Below are 17,873 nucleotides of genomic sequence, written 5' to 3' on the forward strand. Positions count from 1 at the left end.
TTATAAAACAAATGTGTTGAATTAAAACAGACATATCAGGGGACCTTTGGCACTACTTGTTATCAAAACAAGAGTTTCATTGTAAACGAATGTCATTTTCAATTTCATTTTCACATTAAATAGCATCCAAGCAGCAATAACTGTAGGTTTAATGGAAAGAGTTACTTGTTTGATAGTTCAAAATGTATGTAGTTTGTCCATACGCGTCAATATGCTGATATTATAATTTTGGAAGAATGTTACCAACATACAACTTTTAATTTTAACTGATTTTCTTGAGTTCTGAAGCTGCAGAGGAATAGTAAAAGTGTATATGTAAGTAAAGTGAGAAGGGACCTCTGATTTACAACGTGACACTCAGAACCAAGTTCTGATCTCAAGATACATATGACCAGTGAGATCATGCTATTGATGGGCACAGTGTTTAATTGGGCCTGAGAAGAAAGCAGAGTCGTTTTTAACATGTGTAATATGAAGTCTTTTTAATATGAAACATGTTCCCTTTCATCTGGACTCAGAGGACTTTGGACCATTGCCAGTCCCACACCCTCTGCTGTTCCCAAATCAGGCCACCTTACACACTGGAGGCAGGGGGGTTGGAATGTATTTTGCCCTGTGTGATGTGATTGTTAGCAGAGAAATGGGTTGACCTTACCCTGCCATGTCACACACACACACATGTGCACACATGCACACACTGACTCTGGCCAAACTGGAGGTGTTTGAGACAAACCTGTTGAATGGAGGAGGTCTAGGACCCCTTCACCACTTCCTCCAGACGGAGAACAGAGGATCTAGTCAGCTGAAGCCAGGATGGGAAAATAATGAGCTTTCCAGCCACGACTGCCACCTCATTTCAGGTATGATCAAGACCGTTGTTTCTTACTTTTATGCCGTAAGCAGAAGGATAAGTTGTTCCAAAGAAAAATAACCATTTTAGTAATTACATAAAAATAAAAATTGAAATGATTAAATGAAAGCTATTTTGCAAGCAAAAGTATTCTCATAAACAAAAATTTTAATGAGCACTGTGTGTGACTGGAAGGGGGCCTTACATTCAGATTGTTTGTTAGCCTCAAGCTCAAACTATAAAACAACGGAAAATGTGTTTTAAAAGAAATTGAAAAAGTGTTTTTTCAGGACAATCAAAGTATGATGTTGATGCTATGTTTTTTTTATCATGCTTGTTTTATTCATACTTCATATGGAGATTTCTGGAGTGGTAGGGGGGAAATTTTTAATTTTGATAAATATTTCTAGAACGTTATTTATGTAAGTGTTGTGTGTCATTGATTCCAAGATAAGATTTTATTTTCATCTGTAAATAACAACAGTAATTCCAACATTTCAAGTCTACTGAGTTTTGAATATATCTATATCTTACAAACTAGGCAGAAGAAAGAAATTCCACGTAAGAAAAATCAGAAAGTATATTTCCCCTTTAATATATATGAACAGATAAGAAAAAACTAAACAAAACAAACAAACAAACAAAAAAACTAACAACAAGTGAATGACTAGAGTGGACTGCATTATCATTTTTATCCAGTAATTGGTTTCGCTCTAATTACCTCACATCTAATTACTGTTTATTATTTTGTTTTTATGGAGGAAATCTAGATACCGATCTAAAACGACCTTTTCCACAACTGATAATCCTCTTCATATAGTGTATTAGCATTTTTGACAGATTTAAATATCTGATAATGATTTGTCTTAGTCAGATTGATCATCTGGAACTTTTCCTCTCCTTCTCATGCTTTTTTTTTAATAATATGAAATAAATTATTGTACACTTCTCCTTCTCATGCTTTTTTTTAATAATATGAAATAAATTATTGTACACATTAATTTGGTGGGACTTTTGCTCCAGTAGCTTCTTCAATTACGAAAACACACTTTCTTCATTCAGAAAAAAAAAGTCAACAAATGGAATGATTACTTGACTTTGGTCAACTTTATTCAGATCTTGGCGCAACACCGCTACAATTTGTCCAAAGAAGTAAATTTCACCGCCCTATTGATGAAAAGAACTTAGTAATTTCTTTTTGACTGTATTAATTAATCATGACATCCAATGTGTGGTTATTCCTTTGCGTGACTCTTTATTTTCACAACTTGAGTGTTAGCTCAAAAATGGAGTGATTTAATGATTTTCCTGTCTAAATGATATACTCTGACATAATCAACGGCATCTGTCTTTGTGTACAAAGATCTATTAGTGGTTCATTGGTTATGTAGGCCTGGAGAGTTGCGGGGAATCTTGATGGATCTGCATTTACGCTATAGCGCACGCACACACTCGAGGACACGGAGCGCATGCAGATCTCTGTCTGTGTCGGCGCGCTCGCAGTAACGGCGGCTTGTCGTGCTTTCTAGGAGACCCCGCCGTGCACAGAGCTGTGTCTGTCAGCTACCATTTATATATTTTAACAAGGTTAAAAAAAGAAAGTGGAATTAACAGTGCTCTTTTTTCTGCAATAATACGTATAAGCAAGTGCGCAGAACACAGCGAGAAATCTCCGCATGGAAAGCGTTTACGCGCCGGAATTGCTGGCTTTATCTGATAGGTAAAATTATTGAATTAAATGCTGATCTAAATATCCAGGTTACCCGTTTTAATAGCCTTTTTTGCGTTTGAAAAATCCAATTCAACCATAAAAAAATACAAACATTTCTGTTAAGCTATTTTTGGCCATCTGGCGCGTATGAGCTGCATGTAGACAGCAACGGGCATTTTGTGTAAATTATTAATGGGACAGTGGTTACTGATAGGGAGGTAGTGGGTTAAGAGCGTCTGCGTGGCGAGAGTGAGCGCAGTTACGTCGAGAGAAATGTGTGACGTAGGCATCCGGCATGTTGACCTCGCGATGACCGCTTCAACTTTCAACTCTGGATGCCTCCAGTTATCAGGATCTGCAGTAATCCAGTCAAAGTGATGCGCGTTCACGGGAGCCCGGTGCTGCTGGTGCCTTCGGCCTCTCCGTCCTCCAGTCCAATAGAAACATGCATCCCCAGGTTATGCCCCTCGTGTTTGAAAGATTGAACCACTGAAGGGAGACATCACATTTGGGGACATCATATTTGACACATGCAGCATTTAGTCTGTAAGACTCTATCAAACCACCCTCTTTCAGTGATTTCTTGAATCTTTCAAGATTCAAGAAAGGAGTCATACCCTGCAGGGTTTGACTCCTTTCTTGAAATTCGGGGTTTAAAAAATAATAGAATGAATTTTGTCCATGGCCTTCAGTCGTTTTCAATAGGCTATTATCGATCTGATCAACCAAGAAATTTAGATTAATATCGTACTAAGGATAATTTTTCTAGGAGGGAAATGAGTGCATCATTCTGAGGCATATGTGGCGTAATGCAAGTACAGGTATACCTGCAAAAGCATATAGGGACAATAAACGACGTGGCAATCATGCAACGTTGATTTTAATAAATGCACTATTGTATTGGCTTGTGTTTGTTTGAGTGAATGATCTGTGTTTGTGTGTGTATTCATATATAAACATTTATATGCGTTGGTGAGCGTCACTGGTCGGTGGCACAGCCATCATTTGGACCCCGGCTTGCGACTGACCTATGGCAGAGCAGGGGAGGGGGGTGCGCGAAGGGGGAGGACAGAAAAAAAGCGAGGCGGACTTGACTTCATTTGTAATGAAAGGTCTGGGAGAGGGGGTTTACACGAGAGCTGCTGCTGGGCGCGCGTGGATCATGAGGAGTGGGAGAAACAAATGAAGAAGGAATCGCAGTCGCTGTGAACAGACCTGGCTGCAGCGCAGGAGACGAGCCGCCGCGGGGAGGCGAGGAGACGCACACAGGAGGTTTTATTTTTCTTTGCTTTTTTTACACTCCGATGACATGTCAAAGCCCTGGGAACATTGTGGATTTCTGAGAAGCAAGCGGAGAGTATTTGGAAAGTGACGTTTTGAACAACAGTCCTTTGCGAAATCGAAGCCACTAAGATAGAAGCAGAGCGCGCAGGAGCGGGATGAGCGTGTTTTCTGTATAAGCTCGTGAGGTAAAGGCCCGAGGAGAGACTATCCAAAATAAACACGCATGAAGGACACGGTACTGGAGATTGTTAGAGCTTTCACAATATCTTCAACTCAAAATGTACTATTTGATTTATTTATTTGACATTTTTTGTGGAATTTATGGAACAATTTATCAAAGCAAACTATTTTCTGCATTGGACCCTTTTATAACTATATACCATCCAAATAACTGTTATTGAACATGAACAATGAACTTAACATTTCTTCGAAAACAGTGATGGTTCAAGCCGGACTTTTAATCTCATTTTAAGTGAAGCCTGTAAACGGGTAATTGGATCCCTTATTCTGCAGTGTAGCCCAGAGCAGTTGTAATCTATTATAATACAATTTCATCCGTTAATAGAAGGAGTTTTGAATGTTTTCATCTCCAAATCGAAGTGGCAACGCACGGCCCCTCAATACATCGCTTTGAGAAAGGGATGTTGGTTTGTCCTTTGGCAACACGAAATCGGAGTTTATTCCCAAGCCAAATGATACCTTTTTAAAATATGAAGCTAAGTTTGTAAAGACTAACGTTTTTGCTGTGAAATATTTATTATATTCTTCTTAAAGAGATATCTACTATTTAACATTAGTGGGTAAACATCAGGGTATCCCTATAGTTGTATGATTTATACAAAATACAATAAACCATCTAACGTTTGTGTGTGTGTCAGCTGGACATGGCAAACGGAGGGGACCAGTTCGGCCTTGCAGAGCGCCCGGATTCGGACTGCATGGATTCCCCAAAAGAGAGCAAGCAGGAAAACCACAGCTTCAACTCAGCTGCGTCAGCACAGACAGCCTCCAGCCAGCAGGTATTCCACTCTTCTCATTATATCTATTTTGGTTTACGCCGTTCAGTTAGTGTTTTCAACGTTTTTGCCTTTTAAAGCTAATTTGCAATGATAATAACAAAAGAATATAAGAGAGTGCAGCTTGGACGATTGTGAGTGTTAGTATTTACGTTACATTTAAGTGATGTTGGAGTTTCTCCACCATGATACGCTTAGAAAGCAGTACAACCATTTTTTACAAACTAACAATTTTGAGTTTTCACTAAATGTATGTATCCTGCAATTAATTAAAAAACAATTTATTAAACTTGGTGTTATGCTTTGATCCTGGAACTTCTACTTAATTTATTCTGAACTGTTTGTATATTGTTGTAGGAGATGGAGGGAATCAAAGTCATCCTTCATGACAGGGAACTGTGGACTAAGTTTGATGAAGTAGGAACTGAAATGATCATTACTAAAGCCGGAAGGTAAGATAAAAATGCTGCTTATTGTCGTAAAAATCTGCATTAAACTTAATGAAAGAGTTAATTTATTTTATATTATGTTTTCATAAATCAAAGCAAAAAAAGCACTGTCTACAAAATGAAAATATGCCGCCAGGACGGCTAGAGGGACGTTTTGATTCAGGAGAGCGCAAACAGTTGACTTCCCCCTCTCTTTTAACATCTTGTGTTTTTATAATTGAATATTCAACCCTGGGAATCCAGTGTTTACTTGTTTTCCCTCCCTGTATGTGTCCTCTTCTAGGAGGATGTTTCCCAGCTTCAAGGTCAAAGTCACAGGACTCAACCCGAAGACCAAGTACATCCTTTTGATGGACATTGTGCCTGCGGACGACCATCGCTACAAATTTGCGGACAATAAATGGTTTGTAAATCACATATTTAGGCTGTTTGTGGCGCCGACCGTTCACATTTTAAGCCTATCGACTGGTAAAACAATTTTGTGCGTGTGTTGTAGGCTATGACTGAGGCACATTAAATTAATTGATTCAAAATAAAACAAAAATAAAGCCACCCGACATGAATGGACAAATACAATAAATAACATGAAAAGAAAACCCAGATGCATCTGGATTTTGCATAACCATGTTATGCAGTTATTTCTCTATTTATATAATGATACAGCAAACACCTCTACGGTGAACTGTGGGTAAACCGTGCTGTTGTGTTTGTGCCCTGCACTGCAGCCCCTCCTCTGCTCTGCGTAAAGGTCGGGCCCTTTTCGCAGACTGGCATGGCCTACTTCCCTATGTTTCCCCCCGTGTGTCTGCCCGCCGGTTAGATCAGAATATGACGGGTTCACGGGGCGGACAGACGGCACAGACTGGATTAAAGCCTCCCATTCAACTCGCGCTGAGGGGAAAATCCGAACGGACCACAGACTACAATGAGACCCATCAATGCACTGCGTCTTCAGAGCGTCAGGGCTGATTTATGGTGCCGCGTTACACCAACGCAGATACAGCGTACCCTACACCGTAGGCTACGCCGTACCCTACGGCGTAGGTTCTGCGTCGATTTAACGCAGAGCCATAATTCAGGCTTCAGACACGTTCTCTTATCTGAGAGAGAGAGGAGGGGCGATCATGGCGATGCGGATGAGCCTGGCGTCACAATCTGTGTCTTCATAAAGGAGGCGTTTTGATGTTTACAAGTTAATAAAGGAAAGTGCTGTTATCTTAAGGTCTTTTAGTGTTAAACGGTGGTATCAGTTCGCATTATTTCTAGAAGGCAAGCAAACAGATATATTTTCAGAGAATGGCATTTTATATCTGTTGAACCATTTGTAGGATGTGTAGCTTATTTCGCTGAGGACTTGCAGGCAAGATCCAGAAATGTCCGCGGATAACAAAGCGCTTTGAGTGTGATGGCCTTTGTATTCACTTTGGATCTTAATTTTTCTTTTGGAGGTAGGCTATACATTTAAAAAGAAAAACTCCCGCGCACCTTCTTCTCACCGTACACTAGTTTATTAGGCCAACGTTTCGGTCATAGACCTTTTTCAAGGCATCAACTTGCTTGCTTTTGCAGGTATACCTGTACTTCTATTACGCCACATATGCCACACAATGATGCCTTGAAAAAGGTCTATGACCGAAACGTTGGCCTAATAAAGTAGTGTACGGTGAGAAGAAGGTGTGCGGGGGTTTTCTTTTTAAATTTGGCTGCAGCTTTCCTCCTCCGACGCACCTTTCTGCAAATCCGGTGTGCAAAAAGTTTTATACTTCTTTTGGAGGTTTAAAAATGTATTCGGTTGTATTAATTATGGGGGTTACAATTTGTTTGTGTTGTTTAAACTCAATTCTTTAAAATAGGCTACTTTACTTATTTAAATCTATATTGAAAAAAAACTGTAAAAGACGCAAATGACTGAACCGCTGACTACTGAGTTTTTTTTCTTTATTAATCGTTTTTTTTTCAGTAACTTGTAGGCCTACTAAAACATACAAAAGTGGAAGTTGTGTCACAATATTTTCCAAGGCAATTAAGATATTTTGGGTCTTTTGGCGTGTCTACCACAAATTCTGGGTGTTCAAAGAAAGCAGCAGTCGGGCCTTCTGCAGCCATGCAGCGCCGTGGGGCGTCCGGCAGAGATTTGCATGACCGGTCAAACAAACCACCGTGACCCTTGTAGTGTCACAGTCTGAACATTTTCCAATCTGCTATATGTTCTTGGCCACATCTAGGTCAATAACAGGAAAAGCAGAGCCCGCGATGCCCGGCAGGCTCTACGTCCATCCAGACTCTCCCGCCACTGGAGCGCACTGGAGCCGTCAGCTCGTTTCTTTTCAGAAGCTCAAACTCACCAACAACCACCTGGACCCCTTTGGACACGTGAGTCTGCCTTCTTAGCTGTTTGCCAGTGTCTACCTGCGTGTTTTTGTGTGCGTTCAAGGATTTAATTTAGCATTTAAAGGCTTGGCTCGATTTATAGACGTTGTTATTTTCTAATAATGGCATTTAATAGTTCAGACCAAGACAAAATATGCATTTTAAATAGGGACTCTTGTTTTTTCTATAAATGTGGAAGCTACCTTCCATGTCCAAATACATCCTGATCCGTCCATTCACTCTCCACTCCACAGCCTTGGTGCGTCACTGCGCAGGCATCCAAAGGTCGAATCATCGTTTCAGCTTTCTTAAATTAGAGAGAATAATATCAAAGACTCCAAAAGCCATTAGCTAATGCAGGTCACCATTGGGCACGTCACATCGATTAAACTCAGCCCCTCAGATAAACAAACGTGTTCGCGCCTGTGCACACAGAAAGAGACGAGAGCTCATGAAAAACCACTTGTGGAGTTTCTAGTGTGGGAGTGGGCACTGAATTCACTGGTTTGAGAGTTTCACATCACTGGTTGGTCCACAGCAAATGGGGCGAAGTCTTGACAATAATGCAATAATACATTATACTATATAATTATACTATATTTTATATATATATATATATATATATATATATATATATATATATATATATAATATATATATATATTTTTTTTTTAAAGCACTTTGAATTGTCTTGTACATGAAACGTGCTCAACAAATAAACCTGCCTTTGCTTTGAAATATGGTCTCATTAGAAAAAGAAATTTCATAACTTACTTCACTTTAACTTAACTAACATGTAAACCAGAAATCTTGATTTGAATGTTAATGGCAGCCCTGTGGTTCTGTTGGTTTATGCGTAGTATAAGCATTTCTGGTCCCAGTTTGTCAGCATCTTGTTCTCAAACTCTTCCTTGCACAGATAATTCTCAACTCAATGCATAAATACCAGCCTCGACTTCACATCGTCAAAGCAGATGAAAACAACGGCTTCGGCTCCAAGAACACTGCTTTCTGCACCCATGTCTTCCCTGAGACTGCATTCATTGCTGTGACATCTTATCAGAACCACAAGGTAGGCTTCATGCACATCCCACTGTGCACCAGCAAGTACGATCACTCTCACAAATGTTAGAGAGCATTGTGCTCTTTCTTGAAATTAATTTGTGTTAGCTGAATTCAAACTATGGCAAATGATCGAGGTTTTTAAAAAACATAATTAAGGTGTGATGGGTTTACACACAGATACAAATCTTTGTAGTATTGCTGGAATACTATGATGGTATTTTGATGTCATGCGTTGTACAAAATATGAATTGTAGAGCTTTTTTTCATCAGTTGAAATTGGTTTGATATATAAATAGTTATTCTAATGATTTTGGAAGCTGCTTTGAAATCAAATTTTCCAGGAAGCTTTATTTATATTGAATACAGCTTATAGTTGTATTCAACATAAATAAAACTATTAATTACCACTGATGGCATATGTCATTCACGTATAAAGTAACTGTATGTATTGTAATAACTGATTATCCATTTTATCAGAATGTCTTGATGCATATAATTATATATTTAACAAAAAAGAAGCAAAATTATATTTTACATCCTCTTTCTTACTTTTATTCTTTATATTTATTCCTGTAGTCCCTGTATTCGTATACTTTATAAAATAGTAATCAAGGCTGTTGAGCCTGTACTTGGTAGAAGCTTGGTAGAAATCTATCAGTGCTTTCAGCTCTTCAAAGTTTGTTTGGATGAACCTTTCCTGTGTGATGAACCTGATCTTCAGCCAAATGAAATCCTTCAAAACACGAAGGTTTATCTCCATGACATCACCAAGAAAAGTTTGAAGTTGCAACATGAAAGCTCTGGACCTCTAAAAGCTTTGGCCTGAAACTCTTAAACTCGGCGACTATTTGGGTAAACAGTTTACTCTGTGTCAGTGGGCGAGAAAACTGTCTTGCTCAGTTAGAAGCGTCAGCGGCAAAGGAATGTTGGCTGCGCAGAGCTCCGGCAGGGCTGCTTTTAACATCTGCAGGGCCCCTGACTGATAGCAAACTACTGATTTTCAAATGAAGGAGCAATCGAAAACTGAAAGTGCTTTTGGTTGTCTGTATGTTTGTGCACAAATTACATTGTTTGTTTGTCTGTGTGTGTGTGCTGCCTTGCTGCAGCATGATTTAAAGGTTTTATATGTTTTCTGTTCAGATCACACAGCTGAAGATAGAGAATAATCCCTTTGCTAAAGGCTTCAGAGGCAGTGATGACAATGAGCTGCACCGCATGGCAAAGCTTCAAGGGTGAGTTGAGTTTTGTAAATGCGTGGGTCTGTGTGCTTGTGAGCAGTCATAGGAAAGTATTTCTATTCTCTCTCTCTCACACACTTCCTCAGATGGGGATGAAGGTTGTTATGATGGGGTACATATGGTGTAGGACACCAGGGTGTGCATGAGCGCAGCCAAGTGGTATGAAGAGATCCAAGCTTTTGCCACCTCAAACACCCTGAGAATTAGTTCCAGCACCACTTTGTCAAATACATATTTGTTGGGGTGCCGCAGCTAATCAGTTGACATCCCGACAGGGTGTCTGTTTGTGTGGTGAATTAATCTAATTGAAAAGGTCCTCGTGTAGGCAGTTGTAGGCAAACACTGGGAGAAGCTGTGACTGAAGGGAGGGGGAGGAGGGGGAAAGACAAAGAAGGAAAAGAAGGGAGAAAGGATGACTTTAAATCCAGCACCCCTGTTTGCATGTTGCTGTGTTGTTGGGCGAGAGGAAAGCAGAGGAGAGGAGAGTCTATCTGAAGTGACACACGGATGGATGTCTATTTTTAGAGTGTTGAATTATCTCACACCAGGACTAGCTGTGTGTGTGTGTGTGTGTGTGTGTGTGTTTGTGTGTGTGTATCTCTGCAGGAGTCAGGGAGATGTGGCCCGCTGTCTCCTACATAACACAAAGTTCACCAAGAGGGCAGTAAGTGCAGAAAGAAATCAGAGCTGAAGGGATGGAGAATATCTAAGTAGACTTGAAGGAAACAGGGGAAAACAACAGGAACAAAAGAATTTCAACCAGGCAGAATTACACGTTTTGTTCCATCATAAAATTAACTGCAAACTGTTGCTTTTACCGTAAAAAAAAAAAACGTGCTTCTTTTTCTTTTGCCTTTTTCTGTTTCAGTAAAGATTATCCTGTGGTCCCTCGCAGTACTGTCCGTCAGAGAACCTGCTCCACTGTGATGCTCTCCAGCGGGGACAGTCAGGTTCTGCGGTGCTCCCCTGAAGCCGTTGGGTCACCCTACAGCTGTGAGAGCAGCTTGAACGGCAGCAGTCCTCAGGAGCTGCTGAGTGCTGCACCCACGCATTACACTCTGCCACATCCTCACCTGCAGCCTGGCCAGCAGCCACAGGCATACAACTGCACCAAGAGGAAAGGTGAGAGGAAGATTTGAGTACAAACAGAATGCATGTAGTCTGGAGTATTCATTCACCTAGTCCTGGGAAAAAGGTACCTGAAAAAAGATTTACATTAAACTACTTTGTTTCTTTTATCTGTATTTGCTTTGCATTTGGAAATTTAATTAGCATCAGTATCACAAAGACAAAAACTTGAATAAATCACTAAATCATTGTATTTGTCAGCGTGACTATGTTTCCATGTATGTTTGGGTTTTTATAGACATGCTAGCAACTATTTATCCACTTTATAGAAGAAAAAATCTGTCATAATTTTGTTTTATGTCTGGTTGTAAGATTCACAGCAAAAATAAAAAAAATTATTAGATGAGTAAAGACCTCTTTACAGCTTTAGCTTTTTAACTGAGATGGCACCAATGTAAGTGAAAAGTATTGCTTTCAGGCTTTAATTAAAAAAAATGCATTTCTTTATATGCTTAATAGTTTCCTAGTTTCTCTCATTGACCTTTAAAGACTTGCAAATTCTTGGCTGCAATTTTTAAAATGTCTTGTTGTTCAGTTAAATTTAAGTTTCAGTGTGTTGTTTTTAGGTCATCTGTTGGCATAAAAGTATGTTTCTAAATCATATCTTCATGAACATTGTGATTTGCTGGTCTCACAGCACAGAAAGACTAATGTGGTGTTTTATTACTTTAGATCAGTCAGTTTATAACTACAGCTACAATCAGTCTCTCAGTTTGCAACATTATTCTGCTACAGTTGCCCCAAAAAGAGAATCTAAAACTGGTTGTTGACTTTTCAAGAATCTTTATGCCGCTCTAGTTCTTGTCCAGACTTGGAAAAGATGTGCTCACTCATTCGGTTGAAATGTGCAACTTAACAGTTAGGTGGCACTACAGTCTGAACACGGAGCCTTTAATGCCATAACTACTATCTAAAATCTAACAAACTAAATTCATGCTAAATACAATCTGTGCACATTGTCCTTAATTTATAAATGTGAAGCTATTATTTCTATGCAGGTACTCTCATGTGTCAGTATTGTCTAATTTAAATTCAAAACGATGTTTTCTGTCTGGGTGTCTGCAGTAGAAGAGAACGGCGCTTCAAGAAACCAGCAGCATCCTTACAAGAAGCCCTTCACTGATGATGCCAGTGATGGTGAATATCACTATCACGCATCCCCGTACCCTCCTCCTCCTCATGGCTACACCAACAGCCATGCCCTGTGTCTCACTGACTCCCACTACACTTCAGACATGGGACAGCGTCAGGCGTGCATGTTTGCAGGCTCACAGCCCAGACTAGATGAACTCAGCTGTGCATCCTGGTCATACACCTGCCCTCTCCCGACTGCCATGACCCCCATGGAACCGTACCCGCATTATACACCTCATCCTCCCTACAGCTCCAGCCCTCAGGGCTCTCGACTCAGCACTTCAACCCACCAGAGCTCTCCACCACTGGGCGAGCAAGTCGCCCACGATCCCTACCAGAGCCAGAATTCTGGACCTCCATCTCAGAGCTCTCAGAACCTTCACAGCAGGCAGCTCAGCTCTGCTCTCAGAGAGTACCCGCGCTACACGCCCAATCTGTCACCACCTCTCTATCACACACTAGAAACGCGCACACACATTCGATGCGGAGTGCCAGAATGGAGTGCAGCCTCCTAACTGAGCCAGAGGACAAACTTTACCTTGACACAAATTCAGTTATCCCTCTTCTTGCTCTCCCGAGAGATGGCGCACTGTGTAAAGACTAATTATGACAGTACTTTTGTAAAATTATTGTGAAAAGTGTGATCTTGTTCTGTGTGAAGAGGTCTCATCTCGTAGTAATGTTTCTCTAGTTGCTGCAAGGAGCAGTAGATTGTTAAGGACTGGACCTGGACGTTGATGATGCTCTGGATGTACAGAAAATTGTAGCTCCCTAAAGCAGCACAATTAAGATCCAAGTTGTATTTTATCATCTTTGCAAAACTCAGTGACTGGTGTCTGTCAAATGTGTGCACTGTGTGCCCCTTGAAGGCCTGACCAAGAACAGCACTAGGCTGTTTTCCTCTCAATGTTTCCCACTTTATGCATCGTGAAAGATGTAAATTGAGACTACTGTCAGACAGACAGTAACGTTTACTGACCAAAATAGTTTCAGCTCTTGCAACAGAGCCAGAGGGAGACAGTTTTCTTTTTAATGGAGCAAAGCACGGCTCCATGTTCAGCCTCAGTGAAGGAGAAAAGGGTTGTCTAAATGTGTGTGTGTGTGTGTGTGTGTGTGTCTGTGTATATGCAAAACCTCATGTCAGCTCAGCTCAATGATGCTGTGAGTTAATTTCCAATGAGACAGGCAGTGGTAGCTGCAGGCGCGTACTGCAGAGATAAACAGTTTGTTTAAACCACGCTATGGGCGGGAGGACCTGTAATCGCTGTTTCCAGTGCATTCTGGGTAAATGCACAATTCAGCATCACAGCATCACACAGATGTTGCTGTTGTCCTCTCAGTCACCTCCATTCGACCAATCAGCTTCCTCTGCTAACTGAGAGGTAGCCAATGAACATGTTGCTGGAGTGTGCGTGCGTGTGTGCGCGTGTGTGTGTGTCTGTGTGTGTGTGTGTGTGTGTGTGTGTGTGTGTGTGTGTGTGTGTGTGTGCGTGCGTGTGTGTGTGTGTGTGTGTGCTTTAACCGCTTTTTGTTTGTTTGTGAATTATTTATGAGTCAAATGTTGATCCCCGACAATTGTGGATGCTCAGTAAGGAAACACAGTGCTGTGAATGTGATGCACCACTCTTTTTAGGTCTCTTTAATTTAAATCAAAATTGGTCTTTACATATCCACGGCTCATTATTCCATTAATTACTTTGAATAGATTTGATGAGGTACATTTTCATATAGATAGTAATAAAAACATACATTTATGGGTCTTTCTGTACAAAACGGGCACATGATGAGAGTTTTGTTTATTGTCATACAGCGTTTTTATAGTTTTGCCCAGCTGTTTTAACATGCAGTAACTCGTCATAAGGTGCTCTAACATAACAGAAAACACATCCCTGTCATTCCCTAATATGTATTTGGTTTGTGGGTGTGTGAACAAGGAGGTGCAAGGATTGTTTTATGGATTTTTCTTTTAATTTGGGCATTGTTCTTGGTAATAGTATTTATTACTGTAAATATTAGTTTGTCGTTAATGTGTGAAACAAAGATGGTTGTTCAAAGATATTTGTTTATTTTTCAGAGTTTGTCTCCAGTTTCATCCTCCATCCCAAAGTGGTGATAAATAGTTGTGACAAACTTTTTGTGTTTTGTTAAAATAAATGCAGATTTATAAACAGAATGGGAATAAATTTTTTCAAGAGCAAGTCCACTGGTTGTGATGTTCTTCTTTGAAACTATTAACATTCCCAACAGGCTATTTAAAGTCTGGACTGGAAACTCTTTTAAATGCAGGGCTCCATATCAGGTTCACTGCATGGATGCATATGAGGGACCTGATATCAAGTGAAACCTCATTAGCAGCATTGTAACAGTGTTTATTACACTGTCTTACTGAGTGTATGAACCGCAGTGTCTCTGACTCGTTTACTCTGCAGTGAAAGCCGCAGAGTGGTCTGGGTGTGCTATGTATACCTTGTCCACCTTATCTCTGACAGGTTGTTTGGCATCTCCAGTCTCCACCAGCTGGACCGCCTCACTGACAACCCACTGCCCGGGCAGGGGAGGGGTCTGTCACGACGGAGGACAGAGAGAGATGAAGGTGCTTAGACTTCACTTTTTGCCAACATCTACCAACATGTTTTAAGTCTCTCATATGATAGTTACTTTCTTACACATTACTTTTCAGAGATTTTGCATTTCATGTCACAAATATTTTTTGCAAAGGTTGTTTAGTTAGTAGTAGTTCTAACCCGCTTTCTTTCAAAGGTTTCTCTTTCTTCTTCTGTGTCGCTCTCTTTCATACACCATAAGGTCAGAGGTTAAGCAGGCTGCTCTTCAGAGGATCCGTTCCCCCTTAACCCTTTGTCTCCAGACAAACTTGTTCCAGCACTATGAGGGGGAGAAGGGCAACATATCAAAGGCATTCAGCTGGAAGAAGGTGGACTTCACTGCTTTGTACTTGATGGTACAGTAACAGAACTGTTTTTGATGATCTCTATACTAGGGAATGATTTGAGAGTAAAACTTTCTATGAAATGGTTGTTATTATTCAGCATAGCATTTTAGGTTGCATCTGTCTGTGATTGTTAACATTGTAAGGAGAGGACTTTCTCATACACTCTGGTCAGACAGCAGATTGATGAAACTTTGTGATCAAAAAGCCTAAGTGGTGCTTATTGTTACTACCATCCTCCCTGCGCTCCTCCCACACACACACACACACACACACACACACACACATGCCCTCATACACACACACAGTCACCTTATATTATGAGACTGACATTTCTAAATGCCATTCATTTGGCCTGCAGAGGTACATTTTTGTACAAGGCAGGGCAGGTTGCTGTGGACAGCTTGTGTTTTCTGCTGGATTTGTATGTTAAAGCGATTGTCCAGCGAGGGAGAGTCATTTTTTTCCCTTACAAGAAAGCTTTTTTTAAAGGCATCAAAGACTTATAAAAGCTTTTTTTCATTACGGGCTAAACTATTTGTTTGAATGTATAAATTGGAGTCCCTTGGAAAAAAGTCTGAGAGGCATTTGTGTGATGTCTAGCATTAATGATGCCATTTTGTGTGGAATAAGTGGTCTGAGATGGAGCGTAATTGGAAAAGCTGATTATAGTTCGTCTCTATGGGTCTGACAGTGCTCTGTCTCCGTGGATTTAAGAAGGAGACAGCTTAGTCTTTCCTCGTGTAAGACCACTGCTATACTGGAATGCCATGGAAAATCTTGGATCTATTTCACATTTTAATGGTTTCTAAGTAATAATTCCCAAGCCTGCAGGATTATTTTTTTCCTATTCTTAGTTGCTTTGCAACGTATCCAACTCTCTACAGCTTGTTCGCATTAGCAGGCTGCTGCTTTAACAGCTTCGTCAGAGTTAGCTGTATTCAGAAGATGCAAGGACATCATTGTAAAACCGGTTTACGGATACATACATGCTTCTTTCAGCATGTGTGCATCCGTCATTGGAGTTATCGTTCACTGTGCGGCACTAAGAGGACAACACAATGGCAATACAATAAAGTAAAACATTAAATGGTTGGCCATTACACATGGTGTAACGAAGTAGTATGGTGGAGGTTTATTTGGTACTATCCATCCTTGTTGGTATTTAAAAGCCACAAGTAAAGGCATAATGCTGTTAAGGACAGTATGGTAACAAGACTCCAACCCAAGCTAATTTCCCCCTAAATGAGAGTTTATGGCTGAAACAGCCTTGAGATCACTGAAGTAGATCTTAATATGAGCATAAGGGCTGTCAAGGATAATAGGCCAAGGAGGAGTGTGCGTGGGTGAGTGAGTGTGCTTGGGCGTTGAGCCTGAAAGACAAAGGGAGGGGTTAAGGGCCAAACTAACAGCAGACAGGATTCTCCAGGGTCAAAGGGCTCCGACTAACCTGATCACCGATGGCTGTTTATCTAAAGACCTCTAAATCGTCAACCTGATGGCGCTCATACTGCTTTCTTACTCAGTACTCTACTCTCGTTTTTAGACCAGTTCAGCTGTTTTTTTTTTCTTTGAATTAAAAGTTTTGAAAGCAACTGATACCACTTACAGAAATAAACAAGCAACATGTCCTCATGTCTAGTGATCACGTTCAAATGAACGTGAACGTGAACTTTGTGATAACTTGTAAATACTGTAATTGTGGGAAATGACTCACTTGTGTGAGAAAAAAAATTGTTGTAAGTCCTAACACACCACCAAAGTCCAAGGACCAGCATCCAAACGCTCATGACAGGGTGAAAGGGTTGGGGGTGCTCCCACAGTGGGTGGTGGGGGTTTCAGGCCGTCATGGAGCCAGTGTCCCGTCCGATTACAGCCAGAGGACTGGAGAGGCACGCTAATCCTGCACATGAACACACACACACACACACACACACACACACAGAGATGCGCACAGCTACACACATGCAGAGGTGCGCACATGCTTTCTCTTGAAGACAAAGACACAACCAGCATGACAGGCAGACGTGTACACACACACAAAGCCATTCAGTCAAGAGATTACACCCTGCACACTCTGACCTCACTCGCCTTGTCCAGACAGGACACACGGAATAATGATATCACTAACACGACTTCAGTTGCCACTGTGCTCGATTGCTGTAAAGACTGGCCGCAGCTTCAGTCTCCCAGGTTTTCTCTCTGGATTTACAGCCTTAAATCAACAACTGAGGCTGTTTTTATAATAACGACAATATACCAAAAGCTATGTTACTACAATGGTGAGAAAAAGGCAATTACTAATATTAGTATTCTGTTGTGAGAACAGCTTGAGTAGTCCTGGTCTTGAGCTGTAGACCCAAAAAAAAAAAACTTTCTTTTTAAATGAGAAAATATATAACATTTCAAACTGAGTTTGAAAAACTGGAGGATGAGACTGATAGAACAACTCCTTCAAGGCACCCCATTCGCCATCCACTGAAGATCCTTGAAGTATGCCTTTCAGCATCTGGCAGCATCCCAGTTGAGGTCAACAGCCCCCACCTCTACTGTACACAGTGTTGGTGAAACAATGTTTTCCCTACTTAAGGTGCTAAATGGTACGGCAGAATCCCATGAAAGTAGCTTTCCACGCCTTCATAAAAATTCCTCCTGCACCCAAGCTTTTTCCACGGCAACAA

The 17,873-nt window shown here is 40.8% G+C and overlaps 1 protein-coding gene across 6 annotated transcripts; it reads left to right on the forward strand.

The window, feature by feature from the left end:
- Positions 1–779: 779 nt before the first annotated feature.
- On the forward strand, positions 780–14,437 carry LOC133450451 (T-box transcription factor TBX5-like). 6 transcript variants are annotated; one of them, XM_061729090.1, is made up of 9 exons: positions 780–860; positions 4,724–4,864; positions 5,219–5,313; positions 5,594–5,713; positions 7,536–7,683; positions 8,600–8,752; positions 9,886–9,977; positions 10,852–11,105; positions 12,177–14,437. In XM_061729090.1, exons 1-9 carry the CDS (start codon positions 825–827, stop codon positions 12,758–12,760), a joined length of 1,623 nt encoding a protein of 540 aa, XP_061585074.1. In that variant the 5' UTR covers positions 780–824; the 3' UTR covers positions 12,761–14,437. The 6 variants fall into 6 exon arrangements, with proteins under 6 accessions (XP_061585074.1, XP_061585075.1, XP_061585077.1 ...); XM_061729091.1 differs by having other exon boundaries at positions 12,180–14,437; XM_061729093.1 differs by having other exon boundaries at positions 10,879–11,105.
- Positions 14,438–17,873: the final 3,436 nt, after the last annotated feature.

Source organism: Cololabis saira, chromosome 9 (genome assembly GCF_033807715.1).
Source record: "Cololabis saira isolate AMF1-May2022 chromosome 9, fColSai1.1, whole genome shotgun sequence".
Lineage (NCBI taxonomy): Eukaryota > Metazoa > Chordata > Actinopteri > Beloniformes > Belonidae > Cololabis > Cololabis saira.